We start from the raw sequence: 22,162 nt of genomic DNA on the forward strand, positions 1-22,162 counted from the left end.
GTTGCTCAAATCAGATCTGCAGTTGAAGGATTCACACCACACGTAGTTCACTTGTGTCCTTCCTACACCGGTGAATACGTGCCGTAAATGTGCCTCGTGATAAAGGTCAGAATCGCCATCGGTTTGGCTGTGGATTCTGGCAAGCTGGGGGGGGGAGTAGGACAGCCGTGTTTGAGCATGTGCGATAGACAGACAGAAAAGACAGCGGTCCGGGCAGGGGGTGGGTGAGGAGTTGGCACGGAAACAGACCAGCCTGTGTTGCTGCTCTACCACCTGGGCAGAGAGTCTTGGCGCAGCATCAGACACCACCCTGCCAGCCTGGCACCGCACTGCTGCCTCGGGGCTGAACACCCGCCTCTCTGTACCCGCTCCTCTTGGCCGGCCCTGCCTGGCTGGGCCCGGCTCAGCCAGCCTCATAGCTCCTTCCAAATAGCCCGTTCTTACAAAGCCTGGGGGTGCCTACAGGTGTGCACATGTACACAAATTACTCGTTTCAGGTGCACTTGTGCATTAACATGCACATACACGCTTCAATTAGCATCTTAAAAAAATTCAAGGAGAGGATTTTTTTTTTTTTGTATCAGGCTCAGTGTTTAATAAAATTAAACTTCTCTGTACTGTACATAGACAGAAAATTAAAACAACAATAGCAAAGAGAGGAAATACTGGAAATATTGACCGCTCCTATAGACCCTCAGTCGTCATCAGACAGTTCCAGGTCTTCAATTACATCCTCCTCTCCCTCAGCCAGCTTTATCAGAGCAGAGGAGGACAGCGGCTGAGGAGTCTTGGAAGCCTTTTTATCTCCTTCCTCTTCATCATCATCATCATCTGGAATATAGACAAGAAGTACTTAAACTTCACGCTCAGCCACATCAGAAACCTCGCAGGTATCGAGTGGTTTACGTGCACACACGTTAGAGTAGAACGGCATTTTGAACAAACCTCTTCTAATCTGACACATTTCTACAATGTTGTTTACTCTCCAGGCTCGGCTAATGAGTGGCCACAGGAGTTGCTACCAGCTGTGAGACCACCATGTTAAAATGTGATGTAAACCATCTCTCAAAAGTTACACACGGATGATAAAAGCATAACTGAAAAGCATAAATTTAGAGTTGCGCTCCTTAAATTCCATTTCTGTTCATTTATACATAATAAATTCATTTAAGAGACTGAATTAATTTCTGGGGACAATTTTAACTATTTCAGTGCAAATGCTTAGTCTAAATTCTAAAACCGCTCTTCCCTCCGAACCAGCAGCCGAACCCAGAGATGTTTTAGCTTAAAAGTTCAGACTGTCGAGACCCAAATCTGGCATCATGTGGCAGTTTATGCCTGAAAACCTGCTACAAAAACAATTAAATATTTATTAAAATTCAATTTTTTGTACTTGACTATATTTGCATTATCTAGAGCAGGGATATCAAACTTAAGGCCCGGGGGCCAGACGCAGCCCGACAGACTCCAATCCGGCCGCTGGACTGTTTTGGAAAATATGAAGAACATAAATTTCACAGCTTCTCTCACTGATAAAGAGCTTTTCCACGGCCACACTACACTAAAGTAATGAATTCATAGATGATATCTATTAATAAACTATGTCCACAGTGAAAAAACTAACATTTGCTTTTAATGAACAAAAACTTTCTGGTCTGTCTTTCATTTGCTACAGCTGCATTTCTATATCGTGCAGAAAAACATATTGTTATAATTCTACTTCTTCTTTTGTTAATATTAGAGATGGCACAATACCACTTTTTTATTACCGATATCATAAATTTGGATATCGACCAATGCCGATATGAATCCGATAGTGTTTTTAATCAATAAAACTGGTTTTTAACCCTGGAGAACCCATGGGGTCGGCTCTGATCCATGGGTTCTCCAGGGTTAAATATCTTGCTGCATTTTGTATAAGTTCATACTCAAGTTTAAATAAACAACAACACTAAAGCTATTCTGTTATACCTGTATGCAAAAAATACACTGCACCCAAAATATTTCATAGTTCAGCGATACTGATCAATCTAATAAACTTAAACCTACTCCATCCTCCCTATTCTGGTATTTTAAAGAGTAAGCAACCTAACCAATAGGGTTGCAATCTCCCAGCAAAAAAAAAAGAAAAAAAGAGAACCACCCCCCACCTCATGATGCTTAATCGACGTAATCAACTTTAATTTGATGCAGTGTGAAATAAAATGCACAGAAATCAATTATTTTTCAAGAATAATTAAATAGATTCAACGTCTTTTCACGATTGAAGTAGCAGCAAGAAGAGGCAGTCGCTCCATATATCGGTTGTTAAGCTTAACGCAGGAATGCTTTACAAACATTCAGAGATGAACTTACACACTTGCTTTACTTCTCTCTGGGATAACTTCCTCGGAGATGAAATGCCGGTTTCGTAGCGAGGCTACAAATACTCAACCAGACCGCCGACAGGTCCCGCACGCCACAGCTGCTCTATCACGTGATGCATACTGCTCCGACGTGCTACGGTTATGAGCCGAGTTACGCCATGTCGCAAGTTTTGTGAGGTGCTTGTTTGATATTTAATGGATCGGATTACATTTTTTATTTCTCTCCGATATCCGATCCAGTAATTTAGGTCAGTATCGGATCGATACGTAATATCGGATCGGTCCATCTCTAGTTAATATACAACCAGGATTAAATGTGCAGATAAACTTCAGGAAGCACTGTTTCACTGGGCTGGCCCACTTAAGATTAAAGTGGACTGTATGTGGCCCACAGTGTAAAACGAGTTTGACATCCCCGCTCTAGAGGCAAACAGTAATTTTAAGTTTTACCCTTGTTACCAGCCAGCCTCCATATTTCTGGCCCTGCACTGATAGAAAAGGGTAACGGAGACGCCTCTAAACAGCAAATTAACCAAAACAGACAAATTAGGACCTTAAAACGTGTCAAAACTGTTAATTGTGAATACCGACCTAAGTCTTCTCCCTCATCATCGCTCAGGTCAGACAGGTCTTCAAAATCATCGTCATCCTCGTCATCTGACGCACGGCTGCTCTTCTTACCTGAGGGGAGATGGTGGAAAAACATTACAGCGCGCTGAAATTTGTCTAGTCCTACTTTCTTCAGACGTTCCTAAGTTTGCACCGGTGCATCGCTGACGTCTGACGACTTTGGAGACGTGGATATGTGGGCCAGGTATCAGAGGCAGCTGGAAGTGTCTATTTCCTCCTGAGATGGAACTGAGAGTCGATTACAGGCGCCGCCGCCGCTGCTGCTGCTGGTGCACAAACACCCATGACAGTTTACTACCGGCAATTTCAGACATCTTATGCTCACGGCCTAAATATAGCAAATGGAGATAGCAGGCAGGTTCCACAGCTTCCACGATAATGGCAGAGTTGGTGTGTGTGTGTTGGAGAGATGTTGGGTTTTTTTCTTTTTGAAATTTAAGGTGTGCTACTCTCAGAGTGCTGTGTGTGTGTGTGTGTGTGTTGTCTAGCCAAAGGGACAACTGGGGTCCACATGCTTTGAAGTTGAGGTGTGATGAGAAGCTAACGGCATAGGAGAGAGAGAGAAGGAAAGCAGAGCTGTTTCCTTTATGACACGAGCGCACGCACAAGCGCACACGCACACACACGCATAAACAACGTCTATTAAAACATCAGGTACTTCCCATCTGAATTTAAGATCGCAAACGCGCTCTCGCCCTCTCCGACTCTTTGTTGCTCACATGGTGCTTGCAGATTTCAGTTGTACCTTTGAGGTTGCCCCCAAATGACCTGGATGACTTATTACCACCACGCACACACAAATACATACACGCACACACGCACACACACACCAATCTTAATCATCAGCCCCTTCTCGCACTCCCCCTCTTTCCGGGAGTGTGTGAGACCGCAGAGAGCTTTGGTGAGCTGCCTGAAAGCTTTTGGCTCTTCGAGACTGGACGGCGAGGCGGTGGGTGTGCATTTGTGTGCTATCATCGAGATGTGTCTGTGTGTGTGTGTGTCTGCGCACGTGTTGCGAGGACATGCGGGGGCAGCTGGTTGGAGTCTACAGAGCCAGAAAAAGAGAGAGAGAGGGAGAAAAAAAAGGGAGAGAGGCCACCGCTGGCTGTTCCAGTGGGCTGGTTTGAATTAGGAACCCCCGCTGGGATCCAAGCCTGTACTTCCTGTTGGGGTGGAGGTGGGGAGGGCAGGTTCGTGAGTGTGGAGGAGCTGAGGAAGGTTGAACGAAAGGGGTGAGGGAGGAGGGGAGGGGATGCTTGCCGGCAGCTGCCCATCCGTTTGTGGGGACTCTCCCCACAATGAAGTCCAGATGCATTTAAAAAAAACAAAAAAACAAAAACCCTGCCGCCTGCTCTGTTCCTCAGTGACCTTGCCGAGGGTTTTTTTTCCTGTTTGGAGCGTGTCCGAGTGTAAAGCTATGAAATCGAGGTTGACCTGTGGACGACCCGCAGAGGACGAGAGACAAACGGGGTGGGGGGGTGGGGTGGGGGGGTGTTAAAGGATGAATGAGCTGACGGCGCCTTTTGGCGGAGAGAGTAAGAGAGAACCAAACTCTCTGATAAGCGAGAGATTTTCTCTTCAGTTTGATTTGGGATTTAATTTTAATTTCCACGGAAACGGCCTCTGTGGATGCTTTCATATCTCGGAGCCTTACGGCAAACTGCTCTGCAGGTGATCTGCTTCGTGTAGTCAAATCTAGGAGACGTCACACAAACGGATAACGGCAGGAAAAAAAACATAAAATCACAGTGAACTGTCATCACCTCTCAAGCTTTTACACTGCTGTAACAAAATGCAGCCCCCTAGAGGCCAAGTTGGGAAATATACCATAACCTGCACCAGTCCACAAATTGCATCCTTTGCAGGGCCGGATTCACATAAGTGGGGGAAACCAGATATGAGGGGGTTAGCTCACATTTGATTTTGAGTCCTGCATCGTCATCTTCATCGGAGTCGCTGTCAGACTGGAACAGACCCTTGAACTCCTTTTTGTCCTCGGCCTTCTTCTCTTCAATCTTCTTCCGTTTGATCTCAGGAAGGTTCAGATCCTCCATCTTTATGTGACACACACACACAAAAACAAACTGCAGTGCTTGTACACACGAACATTCATGAATGAAAAAACAGTAGAAGTGACTCATAATGACTGAGTAAGGCGACTACTGGCAGGTTTCTTTGGTTTGATAATTACCCTTTCCTTGCCAGAAATCTCCAGCTGGATCTCCTTCTCTCGCAGCTTCTTCCACTGGCTGTAATATTTGCTCAGGGGGGTCCCCTCCTCCTGGATCTGCTTCTCCCAAGCCGCCTGACAGAGAACAGATATTTAGATGGAGAATGCACACAGGTGTGGACAGGACAGGTATGTGTATGTGAAAGGAAATGCAAATCTCCATCCTAATAAGCATAAATACACAGGTGGGTTCTCTCCCTTTCTTTTCCAGGATCTGTTTAGACAAGCCTTTCAGCAGGTTCATATTACACCTCCACCTCCAGCTGACCGGGAGAAAGAGACAGACGAGTGTGATGAAAGTCAGAGAAAACAGACGGGTTGAAGATGCCTGAAAGAGGAGATCTTCTTCAGCCCCTAAAGGTCTTTCTGGACAATATTGATTAGGCCCAATCACATTATCTGACCGACAAATCCAATAGTGCGAACAGACCGTGGCCTCTTGTACCCGTTGGCCTAACATGTTTATCACAATTTTCAGTGCCGCTATTAAGACAGAGTGACACGTGTGCACCGGAAGACGGGACGAGAGAAAGAAAACGTTACTTCTGAATTCGGTCAGACAAACAAAACTAAATAATTTCAGATGAGAGAAAGACGAGCCATGGCAGAGTGTGACCAGGATGGACGCAGGGCGTCGTTAATTAGGCTAGCTCTCAGTTTGGGTGACATGTCAGCAGGGGGGCCGGTGGCCGGAGGGGGGCTGTGGCCTTTCCACAGCGACAGCAGCAGGGCTGTCCCCTCTCCTTCGCCCGCGGTGACACCTCTACGGCTGCCTCCGTGCCAGGGAGTCAATGCCATGGCGACAGCCTCCGCTGAGCACAGAGCCGTGGCGACAGGCGCTGGCACCGTGCCGCGTCGTCTGCCATACTATAGCGCGATCACAACACACACACACACACACACACACACACACACACACACACACACACACACACAACACACACACCCACTCACACACCACACACACACACACACACACACACACACACACACACACACACAACACACTCTGCATGGGTCACATGTCAGGGGTGCTAGATTACAGACGAAGACCATCCGCTTCCATTTCATCTTTAAACGCTCTTAAATATTCATCAGTTCACACCTGTTCAAAAGTACAGGTGACACAACTAAACGAACGCACACGCAGAGCAGAGGTGGTTTCAAAATTTTAAATGTGTTTTCTGTTACTTTGACGACTTTTATAAAAACATCACAGTAACAAACAGACAAAATGATGCATTTCTGAGGGTGTGGACATGCAGCCACTTCCCACGAGAACATAAAAAACACAAGTGATTTTGTTTTTCCTCCTTCGGTTATAGCAGAAGCGCTAACACACCACGAACTTGAACCATGACTTCAGCTCTGAATCTCCTTGGGTATAATTAAACGCATCCACACAGAGGCAATCTTTCCCCCGCCTGAACCCTGCCTCTGCTGACACACTGGACATTTCAGCCATAGCTTTCTAGGCTGGAGGACGTTTGTCCCATGAAGTGATCAGACGTCACTGTGAAGCGTTCCAATCATGCGAGCGCTCACTTCACCGACAGCAAACCTTGCCATACGTGTCTGCGTAGATTCTCAGTCATCCAGGTCATGGTAATCTAAGGAGCTTGAAGACGTTTCAGCTCTCATCTAGGAAGCTTCTTCAGCTCTGAATCAGAATGAAACATCTTCAAGAAACTTAAAGAATTCCAGACGCTTTTCTTTCCAAACTTCCAAGCAACCAGAGTGTGCAGATGCACTTATGCGCCCAGACACACCTTCAGACGGGCAAACTCCAGATTTAGTGTTTAATGAGACGGTAAAAGAAAGAGACCGCAAATTATTTTGCATACGGAGCACTAATGCGAGAGCTTTGCAAGCCACTTTGTTTTTTTGTGAAACCATGCTACATCACAATGCTGCAGAGTAGTTGTAATCTGCTGTGATAGACTGTTAGCGTATCAATATGATTAGCCTTAAATTCTACAACAATTCCCACAATTCCTTTGTGTTTGCCGCCATTTCCTGAATACGTTCTTCAGTTACCGAACTGGTGTTTATTTTGTTGTTAATATGATTTTAAGGGCATGGAGCTGAAAGGGCAAGTTGTTACTGTGGATGTCACCTAGACATCCACCACTTTGACACACCTGACACCTGTAATTATAGAGGTGTTGCATACAGACACATTCAAATATCACACATGTCACTAAAACACACACACACATATACATATACACACATACATGCAGTACGTATACTTGTACACCTATGTGTTATACACACTAATACTAGTTATTGTGTTTGCATTTTTACCGACAAACACGTTTGTCTGAAAAGATTTCTAGTTATTGTGTGTTCATATTACACATTACTGTCAGTGTGTTTAAGTAAAGAACTGCACTGCTTTTGGTTATTAGGGATTTTAACAAAACTAGCAAGCTTTGTAGCACCAGTACAACAAGCTAACAAAGTCAACGTTCTTTGCCCTGGACAAACTACATCTGTTAGCCCTGGACAGCCCACTATGTTGCCAGCACTGCTCTTTGTGATGCAAATTCTTTAATCTTACAGCAGAGTAGTGCACTGGTGATCTACAGACGGTGCAAGCTCTAAAGAGACTGTGTCTGCATGTTCTAGAGAGATTTGTGGAACAACCAGTATTGCAGGTCGCTCTTTGTAGTGAAGTGTCTGTGGTGAACTCCAAAATCCAGTCCAAAGACACGCATGTTGAGTGAAACTGGTCGTGGATTCGAGGAAGATGGGTGATAAAGTGCTTCGGTTTATAGAAAACCCTATAAACCTAACCCTATGAAGTACTGGTGTACTTAAGTAGGATTTTCAGGTATCTGTACTTTATTTGGGTATTTATTTCTCTGGCAACTTTTTACTTTTACTTCCTACATTTTCACACAGATGCCTCTAATTTCTACTCATTATGTTTGCAAAACAGGCTCGTGACTTTAGGTTTAACAAGTCTGGGAGATTCAAACATGAAACTGATTTGAGCCTAAATGGAGGGAACAGTAACACCTACTGGTTTATCCATCAAGAGGGCTTATCACATACAAAGAGATGAAAGAGGCAAAAACATGTAATTGATTGAAGCGCTACACTTTGGGGGTAAGTTATACTTCAGTATAATAACTTTGCATGATCCAGGGTTTGTATGAAAATACCTGGCAGTTAAGTTCAGGATAAACAGGTTAGCTTGCAGTACTGTGGTAAATGTACAGTAAAGCGCTGTGTTGGACTGGTGCACAGTGGCTGTGGTGCTCATGGCCAGTGTTAGGTTACATACAGCAGAGATGAATTTGAATTTAAGCTAATGATGCTGAGACTCGTTCATTGAATTCGGCCTTTACACCAACTGTATACTTTCTAGCATAAAGACAGTATAAACAGGATGCTGTCAGTGTAGAGGATGGAAATCAAGACAGTCTATGAAGCATCTGCTTACATCTAGTTGAATTCAGTTGTAAATGTACAGAGAGCAGTAAAGCTCAGAGCAGCAGCATCAGGTCAGCTGATTATAACATGTAAACAAAGACAAATCCACTGTCTCAGTAGAAATGATTACTATAACTGATCTCAGAGTTCCCTCCATTAAAATCCTATTAAAACTCTTGAATTTTCTTTTTAGCTGTGAAGGTAAGTTCTAAAATCAAGTTTATACTCCCTACTGCTAATATAATATAGATAATATAATTTTATTATTATGTTAATACAGCATGAGGTTCAGATAGGGTTGCACAAAAACTGCTGGTAGAAATGTCCTTCAAAGATCTAATTTGTAGTTTCTTACTTACTTTTCAGAGCTTATGTTTTCACTTTTTAACCTTTACTGGATGGAGTAAAGCCACCGTCCCACTGTCTGCACAGCCAAGGACTTGCATCAGGCACCACCCTTAGTTCAAACCTTATAGCTATTGATGAGTCTATTTATAGGAAAACTGTCCAGTATGAATATGGGAGATACAGTTCATTAGGTTGAAAACTGGACAGTAACTCAGTGAAGCACTACTGGTAACTGCATCTTGTGTATAACTGGCCCTTTGAGACCTCCCGGGGTCTACAACCGGAGTAAGCACAGGGTCATTCTTACCTGAGTTTAAGGTTTATATAGAGAGGTGTTCTCCATTACCAGCTTCTGCCTGTGGCGTTAGATGATCTGTTGTTAGATGGCCTGCAGCACGTAGCTCAACTGGAAACTATCCCAAAGGAATATAAAAAGCTATTTTTCCCTGCAACTGGATTTCTCTGGTGCTCTTATTAGAAATACTGGAATATGACTTAAACATATAGTTACACGAACCAATAATTATTACCCATAAGGGCTGTAATTTATTTACAGATGACTGTAAATACTCACTGTTGTACCCCTCTCCAAACGTCCTTGATGTTGATGATTTGAAAATGTGGATCTATCGCTCCATCATACGTGCTGCTACTGATTTTCAGTCTAGTTCTTGTGTAATTTGGCCCTTTCTTTATGTTTCCCTTCCATAAGAACGGCTTTTTGACAACCAGCCCTCCACTAAGAGTATGTGATGAGGCTTCAGGGAACCGTATGGATCAGTTAAGGAGTCAGATGCATCTCTCAAGTTCTGTGTCAGGTGTTTGCAGGATGCTTTCCCATATTTTTCCAGGACATGACTTTCAGATACTGTTTGTCCTCAACACACAGTACACCATTTCAAGGAATGCCAATTTTTTAAATCTAATAGCTCTTTGGGAATCACCTTGTTGGTGCAAAGATAGTATTTTTCAAAGTGTGTTATCTTTGGCAGTTATTTATAGATTCAACTAAAGAAATGGGAACTGTTTTTGTGACAGGCTACTAGTAACAAAGTGGCAAATGGTACGTTACATGTAGATGAGTCATGTGTAGACAGAACACTGGCTCATGCATTGAGTTACATACCTTTTCATGTCCAAAGAAACATTTGAAAAGATATTCATAAAGTCTGGAGAACTGTTGCTCAAGACTGCTTTTAAAATGAAATAAAGTCAAGCTTGGAAGCAAAAATAAGAGTAAAATGTTTTTTCCTGTTGCCCATCTTGCATTTTGTTGATGACCTTTACGTTTAACTGGCCTTGAGTAGTTTTAAAATTTAAACCTATTCAGTGCCATTTTCAACATATTATTTATTTGCCCTTATTATGTGGATCAATGGAAGAGCATTTCTCTGTATTTGCAACTCATTTCTATGTTAAAGGTTTTCAAAAGCAGAAGGGCCAAACAATCATCGCACAAACCAGACCCACTCACCACAGCGGTGGCATCGGCCACTCCAAATGTGGCCTTCTGTCTCCGTCCTGTGATGTGGCTGCTGTTTTCCTGTATCTTCTCCAACAGCTGACGCACCGGCTTGGAGTAATTGGCCACTTTGCATTCCTTCAGGAACGCTTTCAGCTGCAGGGACATGGAGGAGGTGCATGAGAAGGTAAGAACAAGCACAAAGGATGATTATTGTTTCCCCTAAAGGAAGCTGATTCGGTTCAGCAGATACTGAATCATATATTCAGGTGAAAAACTTTGGGAATAGCACTCAGTGTCATTGTCACTTTTTTAGACAATTGCTAAGTCAAAAAAATAAATCAATTCTAGTCTGCTTTAAGATCACTTTGAAGTATGCCTCACCTGAATGATGGTGGGCAAGGCGAGCTCAGGGAACCCGATGGAGCTGGCCTGAGTGTGGAAGTAATCTAGTATCAGGTCGTACAGCTGGTCAATCATCCCGTCCTAAAACACATCAGGACAGCAACGATCATAAACAATGTTCACAATTTACAAAATGACATCATTTTCCTATTTCATGTGAAACTAACTCGAGTGGATCTATGGAAGCATCTTCCTCGCTGCAAATTAATCACGCCAATAGCTTTTCCCAGCCTGGTATTAACATTTAAATGTTTACTAACCAAGAATCAATAATGCATTACAAGCTGTTTTAATTGATCTGTGTCTCTATCCAGATCTATTTTGGGAAGATTTAATGTTGAACTTCTAGTATGCAGTGTTTGTGTTCATGGATATTGGCATTTTTGGGACAGACAATATACTTCCTGCTTATTGGTCGGGGCTAACTTAAAATAAGTCTCCAAACCAATCACATCTCGCTTAGCATGACGTCTATACCAGTGAACAGAAACAAAGTGCAACATTCACATAAGCTAAAGTTTTATTTTATATGAACTCACTAAATCACTCAAACAGTGTGAGCTGATGTGTCTGCATCACCCTGCCATTAGGAGTGATGCAGTGATGAGTGGCTAACACTGGAGCCAATACTGAACGACTGTGTTTTCACTGAAAAGCAGAAAGGAGTCTATATGAACGACAAACTGCGCAAGTCTACACTGGCAACAATAAGCAAGCAAAATGCGATTACTGGCCAGCACATTATCACAATGTTGTGCTAATCAATATACTCTGTTTGCAATGTATAGTGCTAGCACACAGATCCATCACAGCTGTGGATGTGTGTGTCCCTGGGACATGAAGTCACCTCCGGCTTATAAACAGGAGATCAAATGGTTACCATTTAGGTAATATACCAAAAAGTAACATGACTAGCCGAGACGCCGCCCCAGGAAAACCAAACGCATTGAAAATAATTACAGTGTAGCATCAACAGCTTGAAGGCTGAAGAGCAGCCAGGTTTCCACAGCAGCTGCATCTACATGTCGATACGGCAAAGACTGGGAAAGGCACTGGGTACCAGTACACTAGCTTGACCCCAGAGGCAGGATTTGGTTCTCCTCCTGGTCTTGAACAGACAATCTTTTTGCACGTAATGCTAACTTTGTTAACCGCTACACCACAGAGCCACTATGTGACGGTAACAGTGTACAAACTTTAGCACTTCATAACAGCTATATTCTCTATCAACACAGACTAAAAACAAATAGGAAACCACAGAAAAGCAACCTGAGATTACCAATTGTGTTACTCAGAGCTCCCTGTAGCCCCTAAACCTTTTAAAGGTTCAGGGCAAATGAGGACCTACTTTATACAACAACAACAACAACAACAACAACTACTATTACTATTATTATTACTATTATTATTATTAATATTACTATTATTATTATTATTATTATTATTTAGCCTTTAGTAAAAGCTGAATACATAAAGATGCCATCTACAGGGCTAGAAGTTAAGCTGCCTTTCTGTGAAATAAAACATCTGAAGCCTGTGTGGACTGAGAGGTGCTCTGATTCAGACCGATCTGTTTGTTCGGTCAGGTCTGCTGTGTGTTTACGAGACGGGGGTTCACGGCAGTTGCCTGGGTGACAGCGGTGAGAACAGACCTAGCGAGCGGAGTGCGGGGGATAATCCCACAGAGCTGCAATCCTCTTGGCTGCAGCACTGAGCGAGGTGACTCAGGGTCAGTCTGAGAGCTCTGACTTTCAGCGCTGTCCTCAATCCACACCCACTCTGTCACAGAGTAGCACTAAAATAACTAAGACTCCAGGAGCTGCTCCATCTCAGCACACTAAAGACAGAATCAGCAGGAACCGCTGTATACCAGCTATAAAGAAGTACCTGGTCTAACACTCTTAACACTAGCGGTCACAGTAACACTTACCTTGTAGGCTTTCTCGATTAGGTTGACCTTGTTAAGCTTCAGGATGACTGCAAAGTTGATGGGTTTCTTACTTATTCGTCCGGGTTTCTTGTTGAAATCAACTTGCTGGAAGATCTGTAAGAGGAGACAAAAAGTAAACTCTGATCTACTCATACAACAGTGTAGTGCATACCATCTCAAATATAAAACATGCTCTTTTTAATCAGTCTGTCAGTCTCTTTGTTTGCATTTTTTAAAAAGGATGCAGATTTTGGTATGAGTAACATCCACCTGTTTTCTCAACTATCCAATCCAGACACATCCCTTAATGAAGGAATCAATAATGCAGGTTGGGCCTACAAATGTCATAATTAACATCACTATTAATTAAACCAATTAGCTAATAAATCTGTTTTATCTGTGAGAAACCAAGTCCACAGCTACTGCTTGCATAGGACTTAAGAGGGTAAGTAGCAGCCAGGTGCTGCTAATCAAATGCACTTGAATTATTGATCATCAGCGAGTGTGAGCACCTCTCTAAAAGCAGAAGCTTTGCTGGTCCGCAGTATTTAGACGTGTTTTAACATAATCCCAAGAATAAAAGACATCAACAGTGATCTTAGAGAACCAATTGTTGCTGCCCATCAAACTGGGATGGGATCTACTGTTAAGTGAAAAACAAGACCGTTGCCAATCTTCCCAGGACTGGATGTTCCAGTAAATTCACCCCAGGATCAGACCATGCAATGCTCTGCAGGCTGTAGTTAGCATGTTAAATGTCAAAGCTAATGACAGTACAGATAGAAAAAGACTGAACAAGTGTGGTGCTTGTTGACAAGAGGGGGTGTCTTCTCTCTTAAAAGAACACGGCGGCACGGCTTAAGTTAAGCTGCATTTGAACAAACCACAAGATTTCTGGAACGATGTCCTTTGGACCGATGAGACCAAAGTGAAGATGTTTGGCTGCAACGATGCCCCAGTGCCATGTATGAAAAAGAAAAACAAATCCAGCATATCAGCTCAAACACTTCAGGTTAACTGTCACGCACGGTAGTGGAGGAGTGATGATCTGGGTTGTTTTGCAGCCACAGCACTTTGCAGTCATTGAGTCAAACATGAACCCCCACTGTGCACCAAATGCTCGAGTCAAATGTGAGACCGTCTGTCTGACAGCTGGCTGAAACTGGGTAATTTAACGGGACAATCATCCCAATCACCGCAGGAGATCTACAGCAGAATGGCTAAAAAAAGGAAAACGACGGTGTTGCAAAGGTCAAGTAAAAGTCCAGACCTCAACCAGACTGAAATGCAGTGGCAGGACCTTAAGAGAAAGTCATATAGAAAACAATTGCTTCAAGTTAAAAGTGGTTCTACAAGCAACTGAATCATATGGTGTGCTTAGTTTTTCAAGTCCAGCGGAAACTTTATCTCCTGGCTGTAGGTTGATATTTGGAACTGCTTCTACACGTTAATAAAAGCCGCGACCGTCTCTGTCTTGAGTAAATCCGCATTCAACTTGCTATTCTTCAAAGACAACGCAGCTAAAGAAAACATTTATTCTGCGGGATGCTGAAAGTGTTTTGACAATTATCAGTCAGCGCAGCTCATTTTAAATACTGCAGTGTTACTGAGATGACACATTTCTATCTTAGTCTGTGAAAGTACATTCTAGCCAACGTGTGGGCTATTTGTCTACAAGCTTTAGCTTTCACATCTGCCCACAGTGCGCAAGTGAATTTCTGTCTTGTATTTGTGTATCAAGCTATTTCTGACTCCCTGTATCTCTGTGCATGTGTGTGTGTGTGTGTGTGTGTGGTCGTTAATGCTCGCTGTGCGCGAAGCAGAGCAACGCTCCTGGCCGGTGCTGTCTGTACAAACATAGGATGTGGTGGCGGTCTGCGGGGGAGCCAGGGGAAGTGGGAAGGCATGGGCCAACCCTGGTGCACTCTCTCTCTCTCTCTCTCTCTCTCACACACACACACACACACACACACACACGCACACGCATGCACACAGCACACAAGCAGGAAGCTCCAAATCATACACCCCCCTCGGAGATACGAGAACACACACACAGGCACAGACACACAGGAGGAAGGGGCTGCTTTTGCTGTTCTAATTAAAACAGTAGCAGCGTACCTCAGCCTGACTTTAACAAGGGGAACAGTAAAGGAGAAAAAACACAGGAAGCATTGTGCGTCACAAATAAACACAGCTTGCTGTTGGGGGTTAGATGGAGCGAGGGAGGCGGGGGTCGGAGTGTATCTGTGTGTATGACGGGGAGAGAAGTGGGGAGTGGGCCATAGGCAGAGAGGATGTGGTCTGCACAGCATGTTAGGACCAGAGTGTAAACCACAACCGTGTCTTTATCGCTTCGGTCAAACTGCTGCATGCACACAAACACATACAGACAGACGTGCGCTGACCACTCCCAGCGGGCCGAGCCAGTCGCCAGCACATGTCTCTCCTCCAGCAAACCACAACAAAGCCGCACAGCGTGCATAAAAACTTGCGCACAAAGGCACACTATGCGGTCACGTGACTAGCACCTGATCCAGAGAAGATGTTGTCAGTTGGTGACCCGTGATTGGTCTGATAACAAAGGTGTCTCTCACAGCTCTACCCTTTGAATGTTTCCTCCTGAGCTTCTACAGTTGTGGCCGTTGAGACCAAAGTGCATTTCGTATGCCACTGATGTTTTTCCGCAGCAAACCACCGACGGAACATTTCATCACATCTACCTTTTCATTGTTTCCATTTCACCAAAGTCAGCCAACGGGCTGTTTATTGTAGATTATCTCAAACTATCCGAGGGCCTCAAGTTGTGTGTCGGTGCGAGAGACTCGGGCCACTGGAAACCTGACCCCTCACTGATACGCTGTTAGCTCTGCACGCTGGTTACTTGAGATGACGTGAAGCCTTACCTCCAAGAGGAAAGGCAGAACGGGCACAAACGTGTTGGTGCTGCCAGACAGCAGAGTGAGCGCTCTGCAACAGTGCATCCTCAGAGGGTAATATCTCGCTGTGGGAACCAGTCTGAAAGAGAAAATAGTGATCAATGTCTCCACCTGCTGTTGGCAACGTGTACAAAAAAAATAAAAATAATTCTCTTCCAAGATTTTGAAAGCAACACAGTTACAAAAAATTTGGGTGAAGGAACCACAAAATATATTTTTAAAAAAATGCAGATTGCAGGAGTACAAACAACGGTTCATCTCATTAGGTAAACCTGTTCATGTTTCTTAATGCAAAGATCTAATCAGCCAACCCAAAGGCATACACGTGCCTTCTGACAGAGTATTTCAGAAACTGTTAATCTACTGCGATTTTCCTGTGCAATCATCCTAAGGTTTACAGGGAACATTCCCAAAAAGAGAAAATATCCTACGCGAGGCAGATCTTTGGGCAGAAATCACTTGCTACTTTTAAGGATCAGAGGAGCTTGGATGCTTTAAGAAAGACAACAGTAAGTCAAATCACAGTAAGTCATTATAGCCAAGGTATGCAGAAGAGCAGCTCTGAAGACCACTCCCATCCCAACAGGAAGCTGAGGCTACAATTCACACAGACTGACAAAATTTTTTTAAATGTTTCCTGGTCCAAGGAGTCTCAGTTTCTGCTGCAACATTCAGATGTTAAGGTCAGAACTACATGAAAGCTTGGATCCATCCTGCCTTCAATCAAATTTCCTTGGCTCACTTTGGGCCCCTCAGTACCAACTGAGCATCATTTAAACGCTACTTCTACTTGAATACTGAATCACGTCCATCTCAGACTGCACCCATCTTCTGATGGCTGCTTCCAGCAGGATAACGCACCATGTCACAAAGCTCAAATCTCAAACTGGTTCCTTGAACATGACGATGTACTCAAACATTCATCAGATCTCAATCCATCACAGCATCTTTGGGATGTGGTGGAACGAGAAAGTGACATCATGGATTTACACCCAACAAATTGCCAACAACTGTGTGATGTCATCATGTCAATATGGACCAAAGCAGGAATGTTTCCAGCAGCTTGTTGAATTTATGCCACAACGAATTAAGCTAGTTCTAAAAGCAAATGGAGGTGCTAGCGAGGTGTAACATAAGTGTATGATATAATATAAGTGGCTGTTTAGTGTGTATTTGAAGCCAAGTCGTGGCTTTATTTATACATCAGACTCTGGGGTTGAGTTTTTAATCTTTTAAAAGCTTTTTTTCCCTAACATATTTATGTATACTTACTTCATGGTGCCAATTATGACTTGGCAGAGTGGATAGATCAGAGGCTGCAGTACCTCACTGGGGTGGAGTGTGCTCAGGACCCGACACCACAGGAACAGACAGTGAATATACTGCCAGTTATAAACTGATTGATATGTTTCCTATTAAAGAAAAAAAGGGGTCAAATGTGAATGAGGGTGAGCATCTATATAGCAGAGAATAGCTCTGTGTCACTGCACGTGGTTGCTCAGTCAGTATATAGCTTTAAATCACTTTAGTAAACTGGACTAAGCTCCAATCATACATCCCCGTTTTTGTGCATGAGCATTTCGAAAGCAAATATATATTTGAATTTTATATAATTACAAAAACCAATCCTTAAATTGAAGCCCTAAATGACTCAAGGCAGATGTATACTTGTCAGTCTCTATAAATACTGTTTTATGTGAGCACAAACAGCAAAAAGAAGCCAAACAACCTTCTTCTTCATGGTCATGGCGTTTCTGAGATGAATGGCCAGCTGTCGGATATAGATGAAGGCGTGCTGGTAAGTGACCTGCGTGTCCAGGGCATACATCTCTGTCAGAGTTCTCTGCATGAAGTTGATCATGGGCAGCACGTTGGGAGATGTGAACTTGCAGTTTTGTACATAAGAAATGTACATTTGCTGCAAAGAGGAAGACGGTTATTCTTAAGAAGCCCAGGCTGGATGTGCTTTTCCCCCCCTTTTGCCTCAGTAAAGATCCAGGTTTGTTGTGAACACCTCAATTACTGCAGCTCACCTTAAGAATCGGGTTGAGGTACGTTTCCTGTTTCTGGCGGCAGATTTTATTGAGGGCCAGGAAGGCAAGAACCCGACTCGTCTCTTCCCCCGTGCTCCACTGCTTCATTAGTTGCTGGAGTCAGAAACAGGAAAAGGAAACAAAAACAAAGACACATTAAGACATCATTTGTCAATAAATACTGACATATTTTACTCCGTGTCATCAAGCTAAGGTGGAGGTCTCACCTTAATCAGGTGGCGACACTGTTTGGGTAGACACAAGTAATACGGTACGAGCTGGTTGGTGTGCTTCAGGACCGCGCAGATGACCGTAGCCTCCGTTAGGCTGGATAACAGCTGCAGTTGGGAAACAAGAAATAATTTGAAAGCAAATATTCACAAAAATGAATCCCTGTATTCTGTATTTCATGTATCTGCCTCACAGGAACACACGGGCCTGAAATCTAAGTGGTGAAAAACAAAGAGACACATGAAGTAAAGAGCAAACCTGAACCACTCCACTGAGATACATCTTTATGTCCATCTGATTCTTCTGCCATCTTGGACTAGACGAAGGAAGCACTGACCTGCGAACAAACCGCAAGACAAACAAAGAAATGAGTGAACAGGTTTTCTTTTCCCTCTTCTCAGCTACACCGAGACAATCGATGAGAAATGAGACGAGTGTGAATATTGTGGATTTTGTACTTTTTTTGGTCTTTATCTGCCTTCAGGTTAAGCATCCTCTGCAGAGCTCCGTGGATATCTTTGATGCAGAACAGGACCAAAGCATTGAACACTGCAGACAGAAAAAGAACATCATGCATGCTTAAGTGTTGTATCTCTCATAAATAGCACAAGGAGTGAATATTAATGTGCTTATGTCATCACAATAACACAATTCTAGAAACAATCGATCTTTAAAGGAAAGATTGAAGAACTGCCAGAGGACTTTTTGTAACTGATAAACTGTGTTTTCAATTTCTTCTCTTATGAGCTTCTTACGGAGCGCTTAAAACGTTAAAATGAACATTAAATCTGCACTGTAGATACATCGTAACATAAACCCTCTGAAACACTACAATGTAACCTGATGTGCAAATGTAACTGTACATTTTGCAGTTACATTTGTAACTACAAATATAACCGCTACTGTGATTGGCCTGTTCGATACTCTTAATTCCTCCTGTGCATTTACCACATTTTTTTTATTTTTTATTTGTTAACTACACTTTTTTAAATTTATCAGTCAGAGAATAAAAATGACCACCTCAACATGAGGACTCAGAGATGTCAGCAAATTTCCAACTGCAGATTCCCAGAAGTATCAGAATGGAGATGAACGAATGTTCAAAAAAGTGAAAAACAAAAGCCCCCCCACAAAAAACAAAAAAACCCCAAAACAAAACAAAAAATAAAACCCCACCTGACAACAATAACAACAAGTCCAGGCATTTTATATATTTCTATCGTGGCTGGCACTGCATAAACAACCTCAGGGACACGACTACAAGCTAATTAATGAGTAAAATATCACACAAAAGCATGAACGCTTCCAACAGCATGTGACAAGTCATTAAGGACTGACAACAAATTATGGTTAAATTATTAAATTCGCTAGGTATTCCCTTACTGGTTGGTGATTGGTTGCCCGTTGCTAGCAGATCACAGCAGTCGACAGCAGTTTGTATGGAAGATGCTGAACTGTCTCCACTTACATTTTAACTACTGATTTTATCTATTGTTCTGATTTTATCTGTTTTGATTTTATATACTGTTTTGTTTGTTTGTTTGTTTGTTTGTTAATTAGTTTGTTTGTTTGTTTGCTTGTTTTAATCAATTTTAAATCATGCTTTTTATTTGTTTTTGTTTCTAATGTCTCTGTAAAGCACTTTGAATCACCTTGTTGTTGAATTGTGCTATACAAATAAACTTGCCTTGCCTTGCATCACTGTATACCTCTTTTAGCCCTTTTAAAAGAGGTCCTTTAGCCATTTTCTATCAGTACATAGTTGGATCCACTCGTTTTCCAGTGGCCCCATCTATTGTGTATAGGGTCGTGATAGCAGTGGGTCCAAACGTCCCGTGGACGTTACGCCGATGGTATACCTGCTGCTCGGTGTATGGCTTTTTAATCAGACTTGAGGACCACTGTGTTTCCTTGTTGCTTGGATTCAAAACTGGCTGTTTTGATTTTCATGAAGGAGATGCTCTCATGACCAATGACTTTTTCAGATTGCTTGAAACCCCGGCCGAGTAGGTACTACAAAAGTACGTGGTACCAGGTACTACCACATAATGAAAAACCCCAAAAACCAAGTCGATCTGATCCGAGGAGGTACTAATGGAAAAGGGCTATTTAAGACCAACTACTCACAGAATTAAAACTTTCACATAGCAATCAATGGTTGGCAGGGGTCACTGACCCCCCTCTCTACGACTGCATAAATAGTGCTTTCAACAATCACTTGCTTACCGGTTGGAGAACACACATTTTTCCTTTGTGACTGTTGGATGGTAAATGGTTGCTGACAGGCCTCTAGGCCTGTGTGACTGGTGTTTTAATTTCAAACTAAACTGTTATATACCCATATATACATGAATACAGATATGAGGACCCACCTGAGCTGTCAGCTACTTTGTAGCGGCACTGACCGCCCTCTTCACCCTTCGTTGTGGCGACAGCAGCCTTGAAGGCCTGCGTGACTTCTCTGAAGAGATGAGCTGTGGGTTCTTTCTTCATGGCCGCTTTCCAGTCGTCTATCATTTTGTCTGTGACTTTGATAGTATCTGCTCCCTTCTTGGCTTTCTTTGAACTTTTTGCAGCATATTCATCGTCATCATCTTCTTCATCCCCAGAGCTGGCCTCCTACAAACATGTAAAACAGCAGCATGAGGATCTCCTAATTTCCAAAAGAACTCACACCAGAAAGTAAGTAGCCCTCTTACCTCCAGTTTAGATGGTAGTTTGTGGTACCCTCTCTCGTCTTCATCGTCTGAGCTGTCGGTGTCGTCAAAATTTAAAAGCGCCTGGTCGTTTTCCTGCAGAAACTTGTAGAACTCGGGATCTTTGCTCTTTAACCTGGACAGCTGCTCCTTGTGCTGAGAGGCCTTACCTTTAGACTTTTGATCTCTACAAATACAGAGTATGTACAAAACGAATTACAGAACTTTGAGACATTTTCTGCATTTGCACTTTTCTAACAGTACATCATACAGAAAAGAATAATCAGGCCCCCTGGAAATTACGCCCCTGCCAAAGCATCTCAGTCGGGTTAGGACTTTGACTTTGATTAGGCCAGGCAGCACATATAGCAGAATAGTACCATAGCTAAAGGGGTGTGAAGTCAGTTGGTGAGTCTGAAAAGTAAATGGATATGCCCCCAATTGAACAGAATACAATATCCAAACATTTTACACTGGAAAATGCTGCACGTGTGTATACCCGTATCAGAGCGTGCCCACATTTAAGATTATGTTTCACCCCCTAAAGGTCTCTAAATATAAGGACTCACTTCTTAGGGCTTGGAGAGTTCTGATCTGTCTTCTTCTTGAGCCCATTCTGTTTGGGAGGCTCTTCGTCAGATTCAAAGCCTGTCAGCAGGAACTCATCCACACTCAAGTCTTCTAATTTCCTACAAGAAAGAAAACAATCCATAAGAAGCAAGTCGATCAAAAATGTGTGTGTGGTCTAACTGTCCTACAGTTTTTAAGTTCACGTGTAAGCATTTTGTTGGTTAGCTGTTCACTTGTCAGTCAGATGCAAATATCTCCCTAAAACACTCAGGAACCTTGTATTATTATTATTATTATTATTATTATTGTTATTGTTATTATTATTATTATTATTATTATTATTGTTATTATTATTATTAATATTTTCATGAAGCGAAACCACACTTAGAATACAGCAGTCGTATTCGAGTTAGCATGACGACTTTATGCTAGCACTTTAGTTACTAACATACAGCCGTAAAGAGTTAGAATGACTTTCACGACTAACTGGCCAGACTTTAACTTTCAACATCAACATCAACATCAACATAAAATACTGGGTAAATCTCATTGTATTCATAGCATAATAAAGAAAATATTAACAAACCTCTTCTGTTTCGCTGCCATGCTGGATCTAAAAAACGTGACGCCAAACCGCAATACCCACAATCCTCTGGTGCAAAGCGATGGAATTGGTTTTATGTTTCGCGGATACTGATCGTATGACGGTAGTTGCGTTTATAATTACACCGACTAACCGAAACATTATTATTTTTGATAAAATGCTAACGAACTTTATTTGTTTAGTTTTTGATGAAAGTAAAGTTGGCACAAATACAGTGAACAAATAATCAACTGATTATTTAAAACAAATATACGATAGTGCGTTCACGGAAACCTCGAAA

General features: G+C 42.7%; 1 protein-coding gene across 2 annotated transcripts; it reads right to left on the reverse strand.

Moving 5' to 3' along the window:
• Positions 1 to 415: 415 nt before the first annotated feature.
• noc2l (NOC2-like nucleolar associated transcriptional repressor) lies at positions 416 to 22,013 on the reverse strand. Of its 2 annotated transcripts, XM_042228459.1 has the most exons (19): positions 21,865 to 22,013; positions 21,278 to 21,397; positions 20,712 to 20,895; positions 20,385 to 20,631; positions 18,471 to 18,561; positions 18,271 to 18,349; positions 18,009 to 18,119; positions 17,782 to 17,895; positions 17,478 to 17,666; positions 17,021 to 17,160; positions 15,716 to 15,827; positions 12,813 to 12,926; positions 10,862 to 10,963; positions 10,490 to 10,633; positions 5,188 to 5,301; positions 4,912 to 5,050; positions 2,958 to 3,047; positions 1,060 to 1,062; positions 416 to 831 (listed from the first exon to the last, which is right to left on the reverse strand). In XM_042228459.1, exons 1-19 carry the CDS (start codon positions 21,882 to 21,884, stop codon positions 695 to 697), a joined length of 2,250 nt encoding a protein of 749 aa, XP_042084393.1. In that variant the 5' UTR covers positions 21,885 to 22,013; the 3' UTR covers positions 416 to 694. The 2 variants fall into 2 exon arrangements, with proteins under 2 accessions (XP_042084393.1, XP_005914999.1); XM_005914937.2 differs by lacking the exon at positions 1,060 to 1,062 and having other exon boundaries at positions 418 to 831.
• Between the last annotated feature and the right edge of the window lie 149 nt (positions 22,014 to 22,162).

The sequence above is a fragment of the Haplochromis burtoni genome, unplaced genomic scaffold (assembly GCF_018398535.1).
Source record: "Haplochromis burtoni strain Fernald_Lab_line unplaced genomic scaffold, NCSU_Asbu1 Contig_9, whole genome shotgun sequence".
NCBI classification, from domain to species: domain Eukaryota; kingdom Metazoa; phylum Chordata; class Actinopteri; order Cichliformes; family Cichlidae; genus Haplochromis; species Haplochromis burtoni.

Coding starts and splice junctions, on each gene's coding strand:
- noc2l (XM_042228459.1), bottom strand. CDS start 21,884: ATGGCAGCGAAACAGAAGAG. Junction 18,120..18,270: donor ATCTCAGTGGAGTGGTTCAG/GTTTGCTCTTTA, acceptor TCCCAACTGCAG/CTGTTATCCAGCCTAACGGA. Junction 12,927..15,715: donor TTCTGCCTTTCCTCTTGGAG/GTAAGGCTTCAC, acceptor CTCCTCTTACAG/ATCTTCCAGCAAGTTGATTT.